Source organism: Cibotium barometz, chromosome 62, assembly GCF_041138505.1.
Source record: "Cibotium barometz isolate CiBa-2024 chromosome 62, ASM4113850v1, whole genome shotgun sequence".
NCBI lineage: Eukaryota > Viridiplantae > Streptophyta > Polypodiopsida > Cyatheales > Cibotiaceae > Cibotium > Cibotium barometz.
The window spans coordinates 7,086,931-7,103,717 of record NC_141107.1 but is presented as its reverse complement, the minus strand read 5'-3'; the positions used below and the strand labels follow the sequence as shown (position 1 = coordinate 7,103,717).

The 16,787-nt window shown below is 46.6% G+C and overlaps 2 protein-coding genes across 3 annotated transcripts in view; one reads left to right on the top strand and one right to left on the bottom strand.

Annotated features, from left to right (window-relative positions):
- The window catches only part of LOC147604085 (Protein kinase superfamily protein), a 140,646-nt gene that overhangs the window by 7,363 nt on the left and 116,496 nt on the right, over positions 1-16,787 (top strand). The window lies entirely within an intron of this gene.
- Positions 968-3,840, bottom strand: LOC147604087 (uncharacterized). The gene has a single exon (XM_086795566.1). It carries the CDS (start codon positions 2,903-2,905, stop codon positions 1,307-1,309), a length of 1,599 nt encoding a protein of 532 aa, XP_086651692.1. The 5' UTR covers positions 2,906-3,840; the 3' UTR covers positions 968-1,306.

The window sequence follows — 16,787 nt, the reverse complement described above, 5'->3', positions numbered from 1 at the left end:
GAAAGACTGGGAAAAATTCCAAAAAAATAGTAAAAAAGAGTGGCCAGCCCACAAGCAAGGGCCATGCAAAAGGGACCGAATGGGCACCATAAAAGAGGAGAATTTGGGGATGAATATGCTAACACCCCCTCTCAACACCAGATGCTGAACAAACTCCGAGAATCCGAAGATGAGGAGCCAAAGAAGCCTGGGAAACCGGCTTGGTGAACAAATCTGCAGCATTCTCCACAGAAGGACAATACTCCAAACGCAAATCTCCAGCAAGAACCCATTCATGAACATAGTGATACTGAATCTCAATGTGTTTTGTACGAGCATGAAACACTGGGTTCTTGGCGATGGCAATGCAACTCTAATTGTCACACCAAAGAAGAGTAGATCCGGTAGGAGGACAGCCGAGCTCCTCCAATAATCTCCGCAACCATATTGCCTCACATGCAGCATAACAAACTGCACGGTACTCCACCTCGGTAGAGGAAAGCGCCACAGTAGGCTGCTTTTTACTGCTCCAAGAAATGGCTCCAGACCCAAGCAAAAAAACACAACTAGTGGTCAAACGTCGTGTATCTGGATCTCTAGCCCAGTCTGAGTCAGACCATCCAACAAGAGTGCGTCCTTGGCCATAAAAGATGCCAAAATCCAGAGTGCCACGCAAGTACCGAAGAACTCTGAGAGCACACCGCCAATGCTACTGACGGGGTTTGGATGAGAAGGAACTCAATAAACTGAGTCACTGACTACGAAGCATATGTCCAATTGGGAGTAGGTCAACCATACCAAACACCCGACGAGAACCTGATACTGTCCTTGATCAGTCCCTGGAGAAGCATCAAGTGAAGAAGGCTTCTCACCAATATCCATAGGAGAAGATACTGGTTTGCACCCAGTCATCTGAAATTTGTCGAGAATCTCCCGAGTGTACTTTTGCTGAGAGAAGAAAATGCCCTTCGAGGCATAGTTACCAGGGGACGGGGACGGGGACGGGGACGGGGACGGCTAAAGGTAGGGAACGGGGACGGGGGGTGGGGACGGCACTCAAAATTGTTAATTTTAGAGGAGTAAAGAATCAAGATTAATCAATCAATAACAACAAGCTTTCTAACTCCAAAAGTTATGAATCATGATACACATTACATTTAAAATTAAATTACGCTACGAGGTGCAAGAGTCAAGAGTCAAGACTTGCAAAGTCGGAAAAGAAAGACTTTAAAGTTGATAACATTAAATAGATATACTCAAAAGATGTTGGGGCCTAGGCGATACAAAATATAAGTCACTCGCGGGCCTAGGCGATACAAAATATAAGTCACTCGCTCTCATACTCTGCGCTCCCAATAAGAGAGGTGCTAGCCTCATGATCATGAGTGCGTGAAGTGTGGATGGGGTTTGTGTCATCCGATGAAGGCTCATGATGAGAACCATCTGTCCCACCCTCCTGTGCAATAGTTGTAGCTGCCTCCTCCTGTTCCATCTCCCACTGTGTAAAAGTATCGGCATTGCATCTTGCACTCTTGCCAAGCATGCGCAAGTTTGCGCTAATGAAGACAAGATCATTAGCTCTTTCCACCCCAAGCCGATTTCTTTTCTTTGATGAAATGTGGCTGTAGGAGGACCATAATTGCTCTAGGCAAGAAGAGCTAACGGACTGGCTCAAGATCCGGATCGCCAACTGTTGTAGCTCTGGTCCATCTGATCCGAAGTCCTCCCACCATAATGCTGCACCAACCTTGAATCTGTCCTGCTGCGCATCTGCACATCCATATGAGCCTTGAAATGCCCTGTAATTAGAGAGCTGGTCTCTAATTTTGCGCCTGATTTCTGCATCCGGCGTGAGGCGATCCAAGATGAGTCTCCAACCGTTGCTCACCTCTTTATCACCCTCCTGCCCTTTTCCCTGAAATTCTGGGTCCACCATAAAAGCAGCTGCATGTAAAGGAGAGGAATATGAGCTCCATCTCGCCACACAAAGCGAGTGGATCTCCTCATATCTATCTACGTCTGGCTCAAGCTTCTCAAGACTCTCTATCATCTGGTCCATGGCTTCATATACTTTGCCGATGCATGGCTGCATAGCATCAACAATCCTGAGCAAGTGGACAATGGGATGCACCATGGCGTCAGTGCGCTTGAGGTCCTCCCAAAAATCAGCATCGTCGACCTTTTTCTTGCATGAAATCCCTACCTGTGTACGTGCAAAAGATGAGGAGCAAAACTCATCACTGATGAATAGTTGCCGCACGGCACCCTGACAATCCTTCAAGCGATGCAACATAAGAAAGTTGTATGCAAAGCGAGTGTCCGAGTACTTGAGAAGGACCTTTGTGGACCTCTTCCCAAACTCGGATCGAAGGTATGTGTGATTGTTGATGAAGGTCACAATTGCACATGCATCATCAATCACCGATTCAATCCATGACAATTTCCCAATATCTTTCAAAAGATTATTGAGACAATGTGCCATGCAAAAAGAGACGGTGATTTGAGGATACATACTCTCAAGAATAGCTCCCGCTGCCCTATTTGTCGCCTCACCATCCGTGACGAAACCGATCACACATTCGGGGCCGATAATCTCGACAGCACTACTCCACTCAGCAGCAAGTACATCCGCACTCTTTCCCGTCCCTGAAGCATCATGTGAGGAGACAAAGTACATCTCCCCCCGTGAGTATGCCACAAGGCCATGGATAGACCTTTTCCGTGTGTCACTCCATCCGTCTGCAATCAAAGAGACTCCATTGCGAGCCCATTGTCTCTTTGTGTTTGCCGCCGCTTGCTCAACAAGGCGTTTCTCCTTGTCAAGCATAGTGGTCCGCAAGGTTTCGGAGGATGGAGGTGTGTAGTGAGGACCGTACTCGCCAATCTTCTTCACCATCGTTTTGAAGTAGTCGGACCTATTTATCATTTCAAAAAAAAAGAGGGCAAGTAATTAGAATGGCAAAATGGTGATCCGTGAATCAAGACTCGTGAGACATGATAATGAAATCATGTGAGTGAAATACGTACCGTGCCACACGAAAAGCAATGTGGTCATGAAAAAAGAAGCGGGCCACCGCGGCATCAACCTCCTCCTTCTTTTTGGGATCCCAACTCCCCTCAAGAGTACTTTGCCGACGAGAGAGAGAGGGTGGACTAGGTTGCGGCATTGAGAAGGCGGCTTGTGTGAAGCCACGAGTAGTGCCACGAGGAGGACGTGGTAGAGGGGTAGATGAAGATGCACCACCACCCGATGTAGAACCTGATGTTTGGGTTGGAGTGACATAAGTGTTGGGATCCACTCCACGCACCCTTTGGCTTGCATTCAAAGCTTGATGGGCGGCAAGCTTTGCAAGAAGCTCCTTTCTTATCTCCGGTGTGACCCGCTCACAAAATTTCACCTCATGACCGGGCTCATGCAACAAATGGGCCCTCACCCTATTGGCCCCACCCACACGCTTATATGGGCAAAGCTTGCATGTCCATGGACGTGCACCCCCCGCATGAGTAGGAGGCTCGAAGTTGACCTCATCCCACCATGACCACCCATCCGTTCTACTCCTACCGCCCGCACGAGAAGAGGATGCCATGAATAGTTAGTAACTTAGTAGTAGTCTAGTAGAAGAGGGTGGAGAGAGCTTAGAGGGTAGAGTAGGAGAAGAGGTAGAGGGAAGATTGAAGTAGTCTAGTAGAAGAGGGTGGAGAGAGCTTAGAGGGTAGAGTAGGAGAAGAGGTAGAGGGAAGATTGAAGTAGTCTAGTAGGAGAGGGTGGAGAGGAAGGTGGTGGAGTAGGAGAGGGTGGAGAGGAAGGTGGTGGAGTAGGAGAGGGAGATAGTGGAGAGGAAAGATTGAGTAGGAGAGGGAGATGGTGGAGAGCCTAGAGGTACATCATCATTCATGGAAGGCTTGAGCAATGAGTAGAAGAGGAGTAGCATAAGCCCATTATATAGCATATGGCAGCTCTCTCTCTCTCTCTCTCTCAAACGGCCAGCCTCAAACGGCCAGCCTCAAACGGCCAGCGGCCAACGGCTAGTAGCCGTTGCCCGAAAAAAAACGGCTACTTTTCTGTAGCCGTTGCGCCGTTGCAGGCGTCCCCGTCCCCGGCTGACAACGTCCCGCCGTCCCCTCCGACGGGGACGGCCGTCCCCTTGCCACGTCCCCTCCGTCCCGTCCCCTGCGCCGTCCCGCCTCCGTCCCGCGCCTGAAGTTAATCGGGACGGCGTTCCCACGTCCCACGTGGCCGTCCCGCCGTCCCCCTGTCACTATGCTTCGAGGTCTGCCAAATCTCAAAGCCGAGAAAATAATGCAAGAGGCCAAGATCCGTCATCTCAAACTCTGTCTCCAAAGCATCCATAACAGAACGGATCCGCACAGAATAAGAACCTGTAAAGATGAGGTCATCAACATAGACCACAATGATAACAATCAACCCCCTGTCAAGGAGGATATAAAGGTTCGAATCTGCGTGAGAACGGCGCAGGTCGAGCTTCTGAAAGAACTCATCAATCCGTTGGTACCAAGCCCGCGGAGCCTGCTTTAGACCATATAAAGCTTTCTTCAACCGGTACACATGATCTTGTTTGCCCGAAACAACAAATCCTGGCGGCTGATCAATATAAACCTCCTGTGTAAGCTCTCCATTCAGGAAAGCCGACTTGACGTCCATCTGGAAAACAAGCCATCTATGATGTCCTGCCAGTGCAAGAACGGTACGAATGGTAGTCATCCGGGCCGTCAGAGCGAAGGTCTCATCAAAGTCGACACCAGGGCGCTGAGCATAACCCTTGGCAACCAACCTCGCCTTGTGCTTGTCCAAGCTGCCATCAGCTCGGAACTTTGATTTGAAAATCCAACGCACACCAATCACCTTACGCTGCAGAGGCCGAGGCACCAAAATCCAAGTGCCATTCCGTTCGATAGCATCCAGCTCTGCCTGCATAGCATGACGCCAAGGCTTATGTGAAAGAGCCTTGTCTACAGAAGTGGGATGAGAAGGACCATTAATAGTTGTAGACATAAGAGCATAATTAACAAACATGTTGCCCTCATGAATTTGTTTCCTTGTAACTCTGGAAGAACGCCGAAGAGAACCAGGCGGAGGAGCAGAAGGAAGCTCACGTAACCCAGAATCACGAACTGTCTGATAATACCAACCAGGTACAGATCTGCTTGAACTCGCCGAAGGAGGAGCAGGGTCATCATCATCTGACTGAGTATCCTCAGCTGGAGGTGTAACAGAAACAGCGGGAGCAAGAGGAGGAGAAGGAGGTGTAGGAAGAAGAAGCTCACCACCCCCCTTTGAAGATGTAGGAGTCTCGTCGAACACCACATCACGGCTCACAACAACTTTACCGGCCTGAGGATCGTAAAGACGATATGCCTTGGACACAGTGCTGTATCCGAGAAAAGTCATGCGCTGAGACTTCGAGTCCAACTTGGAGCGGTGCTCCTTAGGCACATGAACATACGCCATACACCAAATATCCGGAAACGAACAACGGAGGGCTTCTCACCATCGAAAGCCTGGAGTTTTGTCGGGAAGAGCAGCAACAGTAGGAGACCTATTCTGAATGTAGACAGCAGTGGAAGCCGCTTAGCCCAGAAACGTCGAGGTAATGAAGAATGCTCAAGCATAGCACGGGCCATCTCCACAATAGTCCTATTCTTCCTCTCGGCAACTCCATTCTGTGATGGAGTATATGATGTAAGCTGTCTCCGAATGCCATGTGTCTTGCAATATTGCTGAAACTCCTAGGATGTGAACTCACCCCCTTCGTCGGTCCTGAGAGCCTTGACCGAGTGACCGGTCTCTTTTTCCACCTCAGCTTTCCAATCATAGAAGTGATGAAAAGCCTCATCCTTGGTCTTCAGAAAGAAAACCCAAGTATATCTGGTAAAGTCATCCACCATCACGAGCATGTACAACGCCTTACTCAAAGACACGGTACTCATAGGACCACATAAGTCTGCATGAATGAGAGCAAGTGATGTCGAAGATCTGTGTGTCGCCTCCTTCAGAAAGGCGGCTCGGTGTTGCTTCCCGTGTAAACAGGAGGAACACGTAGAAGACGGAGCCTTGATGGTCGGTAATCCCTCAACCAACCCATCCTTCGAAGTTTGCTGCAGAAGCTGATAGCTCAAATGGCCAAACCGAGCATGCCAAAGAGCAGAAGAAGCACCAGAAGAAAGCAGAGCGATCAACTTGTAGAGACCACTATCTTGGACTCCCTTAGCCAAGATGCTACCAGTCGCTCTATCACGAATGGTAATCTCATAACGAGAAAAGATCACCTCCGCACCCTGAGCTGTAAGAGCACTCACTGACAAAAGGTTAAAAGCCAAATTTGGAATATACAGAACGTCAGAGAAGTACCTCTTGTCCTCATAAGAACGGAAGATGGGGATAGTGCCATGTCCATGCACTGGCATAGAAGAAGAATCACCCAGAGTGATCTTGCCTGATCTGGCAGTGAAGTCCTCGAACCAATCTCGATGGGGTGTCATATGAGCAGTAGTACCGGAATCAACAATCCAAGACCGTGACTGAGAAGTCACAAGAGCAAGTATACGCCGAGTACCTGCTAAGAGAAGAATGCCATCATTCTTCTTGGGTTGAGACACCGTCGTTGAGGAAGAGTTCTTTGCTGCTTCATCACGCTTCTTCTTGTGACATTGGGGTGACTTGTGACCCTTCTTGCCACAATAATGACATTCAATGTCCTTATTCTTTGAAGATTTGTTGTCTTTATCCTTGTCGGAATCCTTGGAGTTCTTGTCAGAACCCCCTTTTCCTTTCTTTTGTTGAGTCTTCCCTTTATCTCGTGCTGCCAAAGCTCCATCAGGGCCACCGGAGGTGCCGGTCCGCTCCTCAAAGCGAGACTCAATCTGCATAACGGAGGGGAGAACTTCCTCCCAAGTAACTGGAACAGGACGAGGAGAAGAAACCAGAGACTGAAAGTATGCATCAAACCTCTCTGGAAGTTTGGAGAGCAGCCGAATAGCCATATCCTCTGTGGAGATGTCTTTGCCACAAACAGCAAGCTCGTCCCGGATATCTTTCATCTTCGAGATGAAAGCAGATAACGATGGAAGCGTAGAAACTGATAAGTTCTTAAGTTGCTTTTCCAACGCCAAAATCCGACCCGGAGACTTAATCTCATAGAGATCTGCAAAAGCCTTCCAAACTTCATGTGCAGCATCTGCTGTACGCACATGAGAGAGAACAACATCCTGACAGTTCAACATTAGGAAGGAGAAAACACGTCGATCCTTCGACTGCCAAATATCAATCGGTGCCTGAGTCGCACCACCGGAAGCAAGGGTGGGAGGGGTGGCATTGGCTGGTGTAACAAGCCAATCCCAAAGATCCACGCCATGCAAGGCCGATTTCACCTTCACCTTCCATAGGGTATAGTTGGAACCATCGCACTTGGCAGACTCAGCAAACATATGAAGAGAAGTCGGTGCAGCCATCACAAAAGCTTGGGCTCAATCTCAAAAAATGCACAAACTCTGAAGAAGAAGTGTCCTCCATAGGTACCAAGAGTGCCACCAAAGCCTGTGACACCACAAGCCCCCTCTGCAATGATCAGAAAACGCTAGATGGCTGCTGTTGGAGAAGCCAAAACTGGAGGGGAAAAGACCAGAAGTTGCTGTCCAGAAAACGCAGCAGCAAGGGCTGTGGATCTGGAAGAAAAACGCAGAGGAGAAGGTGCTGAAAACAGGGCTGAATCTGGGGCAGCAAAGAGGTTGCTAAACCGGGAGCGATGATACCATGAAAGAGTGCACAGAGCGGAAGCAAAGTGGCACTAGAATGTGCTGAACAGAGAGTGCAAGAGAGAGAGAGATATGGAGCAAACTTTGCTGAATATACTGAAGCAAAACAGTCCCAAGCAAGAGACACAGATAGTCTCATAAGTGAGAGAACAAAATATGTACAAGACTGAATGAGAAGAGAGGCGAGCACCCACTATTTATAGTAAGGGAATGCTGACCGACTGGAGTTGATAAACAGGCCGACTGGAGCTAATGGACATGGCCGACTGGTAAATGCCAGAAAGGCTGGGAAAAATCCCAGAAAAATAGTAAAAAAGGGTGGCCAGCCCACAAGCAAGGGCCATGCAAAAGGGACCAAATGGGCACCATAAAAGAGCAGAATCTGGGGATGAATATGCTAACAACAGTGAGGGCAGGTTGGAGATAGTTCCCGATGGCAGAGGGGGGAAGCATTCCTCCCAAGTGTTGTATGTTCCATTCCTTGGTTTTCATCTATTGTCAGTGCATCAGGTTTGCAAGACTGGCGTACGGGTGGAGTTTGATGAGCATTTTGTTGCTCTCTCGGACAAGGCAACAGGCTAGGTAGTCTGGGAAGGCGGAGTGGAGAATGGAGTTTACAAACTTTCAGCACTCTCTCTCCCAGTTTCTCAGTTTTGTGATGAGTGGCAGTCTGGTAATGGCCACTTAAGTGTGGATACACTGCAAGTGCAGGCTTTCCGGGACCAGATGGTGGATAGCTTACCAGTTGATGGCAGCAGTTGGCAGGAACTTTCCAGTACTGATGTTGGTAGTTCTTGTGTTCGTCAGTCAGAGGAAACTTTACAGGTAACCTATGCTCTGATGTCTCGTAGTATTCGGGACAAAGAAACTCCTGTAGATGAGGATGTTCTTTCCACGGGGACCTCTTGGAAAGCCAGGCAGGTGACAGTTGATTACTTGCAAAAGGAGGTGGTTGTTGCTCATTCTCTAGGCTTAGTGGTTCCGGATTCAAAGGGGGTGGTTTACAGGTTTCAGAAGGCCTCGCGTGGTCTTGAGCAGGTTTCTAGCACTTGCTTCCCACCGTAAAGGTGTTGATCCTTGTGAGCAGTATGATGCCTCTTTGACTCGGAAGCAGAATGGTTCATTGATTTGGTTGATGGATACTAGATTGGACAGGAGCTTCCTGATGAGGTTGTTGAGCTCATGGTTGCAAATGACTCTTTGGGAGGTAGGATTGCGTATCTTGTGGTTTCTGTAGCATGCGAAGGATCTTGGTCTCTCTTACACAGGAGGGGGATTGATGGATGGAGTCCACTCCACGGTTGGAGTGACTCAGTTTGGGGAGGCGATCCAGACACGAGGAGATCTACTTCAAGCCCAGCAGAAGTAAGAGGCAGACATCTTTTGCCTTGTCGTCGACAGAGGTAGAGTACCGGGTACTTGTGATGCTACTTGTGAGGTGGTGAGGTTGCAGAGGTTGCATGGCAGGATTGGGCTTCCACTGGAGGAACCCACTGTCATCCCAGAGGCACTTTGTTTGTGAATAGATCGTTGCTGATGACATCTTGCTAGAGTTCTGTTCGACGGAGGACAGTACGGTGGACCTTTTCACAAAGTCGCTATCTCAGGATTTGCTCAGGTGGCACCCGAGCTCCCTGTGGTTGGTTTCACAGCCAGGAGCTGAGAGGGGGTGTTAGAAGTCATCTCCTGTCTTTACTGAGACACCAGGGCCTCTGTTGTGTGTGTGCCTGCCCTTGTAGGTGCTTTTCTCATTTTTCCTCACTCCCCGTATTTGTCCCCATATTTTTCCCATTTATCTGTGGCTTGGGGGGCAGGCGTGAGCTGGAAGGCGCATTCTTCCTCTGGCCGACTGTACCCGACTTCAATACATTGCTGGTCGACTTATGTTTGCTGGACGACTGGTCTTGTAGCTGGTCGTGGAGGATCTACACCTTGTTGGCTGCCTTTGGAACAAGCCGACTGCTGCCTGGGGTCCATATAAAACGGACCCCCACATCGCTTGCCATTTGTGTCTTGTATCTTGTATATTCGGGATCTTCTTTGTGTATATAGAGCAGAGTTACATGCCTCTATCTCTCTTCTTCTCTTGTGCTGTTTTTTTGCACTGTGTTTGGTCTTGTGTTCCCAGATTTGGTCATCATCTCCGTTGCGTATTCTGACAGAAGTACCATGTAAATTTGAAAGTTGAAGAAGAGGAGCCGATAAGAATTCAACGCAACAATTGCCCAAGTCTCCCTCAGTGAGGAAGACTATGACTGGGCATTCTAGATGTTTTTATGTGTCAAAGGGCCTTAATATCATAAAAGGTTCCTTTCTCATATAAATCTCATGTTAGGAGTTGGGGGGGATGACAAAGTGACAAAGTGCTGACCTTGCTACCTCAGTTCAAAACCGTGACTGGAGAGACTTTGTGACCATGGCATAGGAGGTGACACATGGTCTTAGGCAGCATGGATGGGGTAGGTCGTAGCATCTTTTCATGTGTAAGATGATCACCACCTTCACTCCGAAGGGGGGTTTGTTGGGTATTCGGAGTCTCATGTGTGTGAAAAAGTCCTTGTATGTGTGTGCGAACACTCGCTTATGTGAGTAAGTGTGTAGGAGTGTGTGAACAACCTCTCGTAGCCACTTATGTATGTGATAAGTAGTGTTTTCCTTCAGATGCCAAGTTGGACGGCACAAACTACGACATCTGGAAAGTCATGCGGTGGAAGCAGTTTTGGAGACTTACGGTCTTTTGGCATTCATCACACGATCAGTCCTCCGGCCTAACCCGGACACCGTAGAGGATGAGGATACGAGGCCTACGGACGAAGCTGCTCTATGGGATCAGCTTAATGCCCGTGCTCGGTCATTCATTCTTCTAAACTCTCAACCCTTAGTCATCGCTCACCTCAAATGGGATACCCATGCACATGTTGCCTGGAAGAGACTCTCCGACATCTATGATTGGAAGATACCCATGAAGAGAGTTTCCTTGGAGCTTCAAATGCTACAGCTTTCACCTAGTGATTCTACTTCCATGCGGGATCACATCAACAAACTGGAGTGTTGTGGCCAGTAGCTCAGTGGCAGCAGAGCGCTCAGTCTGACCACCTTCCATGTCGTGAGCACCACCTCGGTACTGCATGTGTGAAGATGGCGGGCTGTAACCACTGGAGTAGCCATTGCCAAGAACAAGATGACCGAGCTTAAAAGGATGGTGCAAGGCGAGCAAGCTAGAGAGAGAGAGAGGTGTGTGAGCGCCAACTGAAGATTGTAGAAGAGTGTGTTTTCAATCTAGTGTTGAGCAGTTGCTCACTTGTGAGCTTGTACTGGTTCTGGAAGTAATGCAAGAACAATGTTGCTTTTCTCTTCATCTTTGTGTAATTTCTGCAATGTGCTGGATAGGAATGCTGTGATGCTGTCTTGAGAAGCATGCGTGAAAGAGAGAGAGAGAGAGTGAGTGTTATGTGGTGGACTGAGAGGAAAGCATGTGTGTGAGAAGTTCCAAGGCCAAGCGGCGTTCTGAGTGTCTCTATGACCACACTAGAGTTGGTGTTCGAATCCAGAAGCTCTGGTGGTGGGTGGCTACATGTCTCCCATGGCATTGTCTGATTGGTCTGTCACCCCAGACTGCTGGCTTGCCATTCCGCGGCAAGGTGGATGCTCTGTAACTTGGTTGAACACAATGCTAATCAATACACATAAATACACTAAGATTTGATGGACACATGCTCAATACAAGAAGTAATTTGTTGAATTGACAAGAGACACACAATGAGCCGGAACGGCCGACCCCTCCCTCAAATAAAGTATATTAATCTTGGGAGAATCAAGTACGTAGTGTCATGAGCATTTCTGACGAGATTTCCATACCAATGCATATGAATACAGTATTGCAAACAAGTGGTTGTCGATGTAGACTTGCAACTCACTACCCTCTCAAGTGCCCATGTTCCCTACCATCTGCTCTCTTTTGTTCCACCAACACATGGTAGCAACAATCTTGGTAGTAACAATCTGCAAGAGAGCACGTAGGACAAGAGAACACTACACAGGGTATGTGATCTTGTAATCCGGTTCCTCCCTCCTGCTACTTGCTTCTATATTTAAGCATAAAAGCTTACCAATTGCAAGCAGAGTCGATGACAGCGGAAGTCTTCGCGATAGAAGTCCTTTGAGTGATGAGATCTTCGATTTGTCGCATTTCTTCGCGACAAAAGTCTTCAAGAGGATGAAGGGAACCCTGGGAAAGCTTCCCCTATGGTTCAACTTGAGAAAGGAGGGTTGAAATTAGGGTTTTCAGCAAAAAGACCAGAAATTATAGCAGTAAAGAGAGCTGTTTTGTTGAATTTCAGTAATTGGGAGTGTGTAGGAGAGTGATTAGCACTCGGAAACACTCTTGGAAGCTTGAGAAACACCTTAGCAAGCTTGGATATGGAGTTGGGAAGGAGAAAGTGCATAAAATACAGCCCAAATGCCCTCATGAAGGAGGCGCCAATCTCTAGAGAGAGGAGGAGGAGTGAGGTGGTGAGTTGTCCAGTGTAGGTGGCAGGCAGGTGCTTTGTGGAGCAAGCTAGAGTGGACACATGGCTGGTTCCTCCCTTTGAAGGAGATAGGTTTGGGCGGTGGACGTTGGGTTTTGTCTACCTCCGGACATAAGTGTGTGTGAACACTGGGCTGGTCATAATTTATAAGTGAGTTTTGGTCGCCCAAAACTTAATGAAGTGTGTGCACACTCACTTATAAATTAGTGTTAACTCCTAAGGCTAGGTTTATGACCAATACTTACCACCTGTCACATGCCACATGACCATGTTAGCAGAGAGTTTCACATGTTAGCAGAGAGTTTCACATGCACGGTTCGCGAGCGGACGTCCGCTTACCCGGAACTACACATTAGTCAAGCAAGCATGAAAATAGCATGCAATTTCAATTGCAAGCAAGCACATAAAGATGCTATGCAATGCAGCATTGGTATGGACAATCCCCGTTCATTAGACTATACCAAAATAGACGTGCTCCAGGCAAGTACACGAAGTACCAGACCCAATGGAACACCAATCCACCGGGCATTTCCGAACATGTACACAGAGGCACAAGTCCCAACGGAAAGCCAAGTCCACAGTATCACATGAGTGGCATTAATCCCCGGCATAAACAACTGCCATGGACACCAGTCCAATGTACATACATGATAAGAAAGCACGGGTGGACCAATTGGGTAGGCAAACAGTGACATCCCCCCCGGTTTCTAAACAGTTGTCCGCAACTGAAAAGCATCCAAATACGTCTGAAGCACATGCAGGCAATCTCTGAAGAACTCTTCATCTACCCATTTAGCATCAATGGGAAGATAGTTCTTAAACTTCACAAGGTAATGCCTGACAACTTTGCTTGCAGTAAGCTTGCGTTCTTTATGATACACAATCTTCTCTGGTTGCAAGATCTCCTCAAGCTTATCCACTTCTGGTGGATCTTCAATGATTGTTTCACTGGGTTCCGGACCTACATACTTGTGAAGGAGACTCACATGAAAAGCATTGTGTATGTGCCAATGACTAGGTAATGCCAATCTGAAAGCTACTTCATTGATCTTCTCGATCACTCGAAAAGGCCCATAGTACCTGGTTGCAAGCTTAGGATATGCACCTTCTTTGCCAGGCCTCTTTGCAAGTCTTGCTTTCTCAAATTTTAGCAATATCCAATCATTCTCTTTAACATCCAATTGCCTTCTGTGCTTGTCGGCAACCTTTTTATGCTTGTCTTGTGACCTTGCAATGGCTGTCCGCACCTGACCAAAAGCAATATCCAAGTCTGTTACATACTCATCAGCTGCAAATATCTCATCCTTTGTGCGAAGGATGGGTGGCAAAACCACCTTACCATAAACAATCTCAAACGGGGCCTTTCCCGTAGACGCATGCACCATGTATGCAAATTCTACAAGCGGTAAGTACTTCTCCCAAGAAGACTTTTGGTCCGCTACACAACATTTCAAGAGATCCAAGATGGCTGAATTTGCAGCTTGCCTGAAACTCGTTGAGGTTGCGTAACAAGCTTATCACTACTAAATCACATTAATCCACTTTTAACCATGGCTGAAAATTAAAGTAAAATTTGTGAATTTTCAGCCAACAATACTAGAGTCAAATAGATGGAAGAATAAATGAGAGAGAGAGAGAGAGACGACACAGCATAGACCCGGAACGGCCGGGCCCCTTCACAGGAATATGAATTATTCTTCCAGAATTTTACAAGTGTATAGGCCAGCATGGTACCGCCATCAAATAAGATAGAAAACAAAGCCTTTGGAATCTCCTAGTTTGTATGTGGTGGCCTACCACACACACGTGTTGGAGAAACTCACCCGTCTATGTGCCACCCCAATGGCCTACCAATGGGTCACACAACCGGTTCTCTTGTGGCAAGGATGCTCATAAGAGTGAAGTCCTTTGATGAAGAAAATCAACAAGCTCTTCTTCAACTCTTCCACGCCTCTTCTTGAGTAGCACCTCCGTCTTCACATGATAACCTTCTCTCTTGAAAAATGGTTCTCTACACTTGGTAGAGAAGAAGCTAGTCTTCTTGCATTTCTGCTCTCAAAAATGCACAAGTTTACATGAACTCTCCTCCTCCAAAATGAAGGGAATCACCTCCTTTTATAGGTGAATTCCTTTCTAAAAAGCTTTCTTAGTTCAAAATAGAAAAAGATTACACATGTTAGGTTACATGGGAAACTTTTACACATGTTTTAGTTTGCATGGGAAACTTTTACACATGTTTAGTTTTGCATGGGAAACTTTCCTTTGTCAACAAATAGAAAGAGTTAGTTCTCTTTTCCTCTTTGGAAAATAGAAAGAGATGCTTATAACTCAAGTTCTAAAACGAATTTGCATGTGCAACTAAAGAGATAGTTGCTGAGATGGCCTGGGCAAGTCGCCATGTCACCTAGAAAAAAAATAAAAAATAAAAAATTTAAATAAAATTATTTATTATTTTTTAAAGAAAATTGCCCGGGGGGTTTTCGACCGCTCTGATTCCGATTCCAGCCTCTGTTTTCCCAAAAGATGAAGGGAAAGGCCTCAAAATCGACCTCCAACTTAAAAGGTACATATCTTGTAAAACTGTCAAAATTGAAAGTAGTTTAAGAAACATACTTAACCTCCTGCAAAATACAAGTCGCTAGATCAGCAACCAGTATTATGCACAAGTTCGATTGTTTAAGATGAATGCCTAAATGTTCAAGCATTCTCAAAATCAGCATCCAATGCAAGATCTTTAAAGATGTTATTGTGCATGTGCCCATCCGTTCCGTACACTTGTATCCCAAGTCCATCATGCTTATGAAGCATGTCCAATCATACTTCCCCACTTCGGAATGAAAGCATGTCCATTCATGCATGCAATATTATGCTCTCCCATTTTGGAATAGAAGCATGTCCAATCACGGTTCCTTGGAAAAAGAACACATGTCCAATCATGAAGTCTGCCATGCTAGGTCAGACAACATGTCCAAGTTTTACTAACTTCAAAATTCTTAATACAAAATTCCCTGTAAGCTGATTAGGGTTTTGGATTGGGGACAAATACAGGCGGGTGACATATCTCTCTCCTATATTGTAGTTGTCCTCAACTGAAAGGCATCCGTATAAGAATTTAATACATCTGGATAATCTTCAAGGTCCTCTTGATCCATCCACTGAGCATCAAGGGGTGGATAGTTCTTGAACTTTACCAAGAATTTCCTGATAATCTTTCCTTTAGGTGCTTTCCTGTCTTTATGATATACAACCTGTTCAGGCTGTAATACCTCTATAGTCTCTTCATGTACTTCAGGTGGATCTCCTTTCCCTTCTTCTTCTTCAAGCGTGCCTTCTCAAACTTGAGAAGCACCCACTGGTCCTCCTTATAGTCAGTCTTCCTTCTATGCTTGCCACCAGCAGCTTTCTTCTGCTTGGCTTGAGATCTCTCTATGGCTTGATGCACTTGAATGAGCATCTGGTCCAAGTCTTGTACAAATTCATCAGCTGCAAATATCTTCTCTTTGGTTTGCATTATGGACAGCAAGTGCGGCCTTCCATAAACTACTTCAAAGGGTGCTTTTCCTGTAGAAGAATGAAGAGTGTTGTTGTATGCAAACTCCACAAGAGGCAAATACTTCTCCCAAGTTGCTTTCTTTTAGCACAAAAGCACTTTAGAAGATCTAAAATCTGTAAGTTGACATTTTCACTTTGTCCATCTGTTTGGGGGTGATAAGAAGAAGAAAAATCAAGCATAGTTCCCACATTCTCAAAGAGGGCTTTCTAGAATAAATTGGTAGTCCTCAAATCTCTGTCTCCCACTATGGACTTTGGAAGCCCATGATATTTGAAGATTTGAGCCAAATAAGTAATGGCCATCTGTTCGGCTCCAATTGTTTTCTTTACTGGAATGAAGTGAGCCATTTTACTGAACCTATCCACAATTGTCCATATGGCATCATTACCTTTGGGAGTTTTTGGCAATCCTGTAATGAAGTCCATGGCAATGCTTTCCCATGGTTTGCTTGGAATAGGCAAGGGCTGTAGTAGGCCTTGCGACTTACCTCGATCAAACTTCACCTTTTGGCATGTGATTCATTCACAAACAAATGCCTCAATGTCCTTCCTCATAGAAGGCCAATAGAAATATCTTTCTATCATCTGTGTGGTAGGGAGAAGTCCCCCTATGACCAGTAAATGGAGGGGCATGGCATTCCTCCATAACTCTTTTTCCTTAAATCTTTCACTATGCATAGTTGATCCTCATGATCGACATAGCCTTGAATGTGTATGTGCAACTTGCCAATAATAGGCATAACCTGCACTTCTCTACCAACAAAGGCAGCGCCTGCTTCAATTTGAGGACCTATGTCCTCCACTTCAATACCCAAAGCAGTTGCCATGTGTGTAGATATGAAGTCCTCAGATGCACAATCATCAAACATGAACAAAGCGGGCTGATCCTTAAGCTGTCCCCAAGCTTCACATACAACCCTGTCTTTGCTATCATGTGAAGTGTTGTCCTGCACA

Coding starts and splice junctions, on each gene's coding strand:
- LOC147604087 (XM_086795566.1), bottom strand. CDS start 2,905: ATGATAAATAGGTCCGACTACTTCAAAACGATGGTGAAGAAGATTGGC.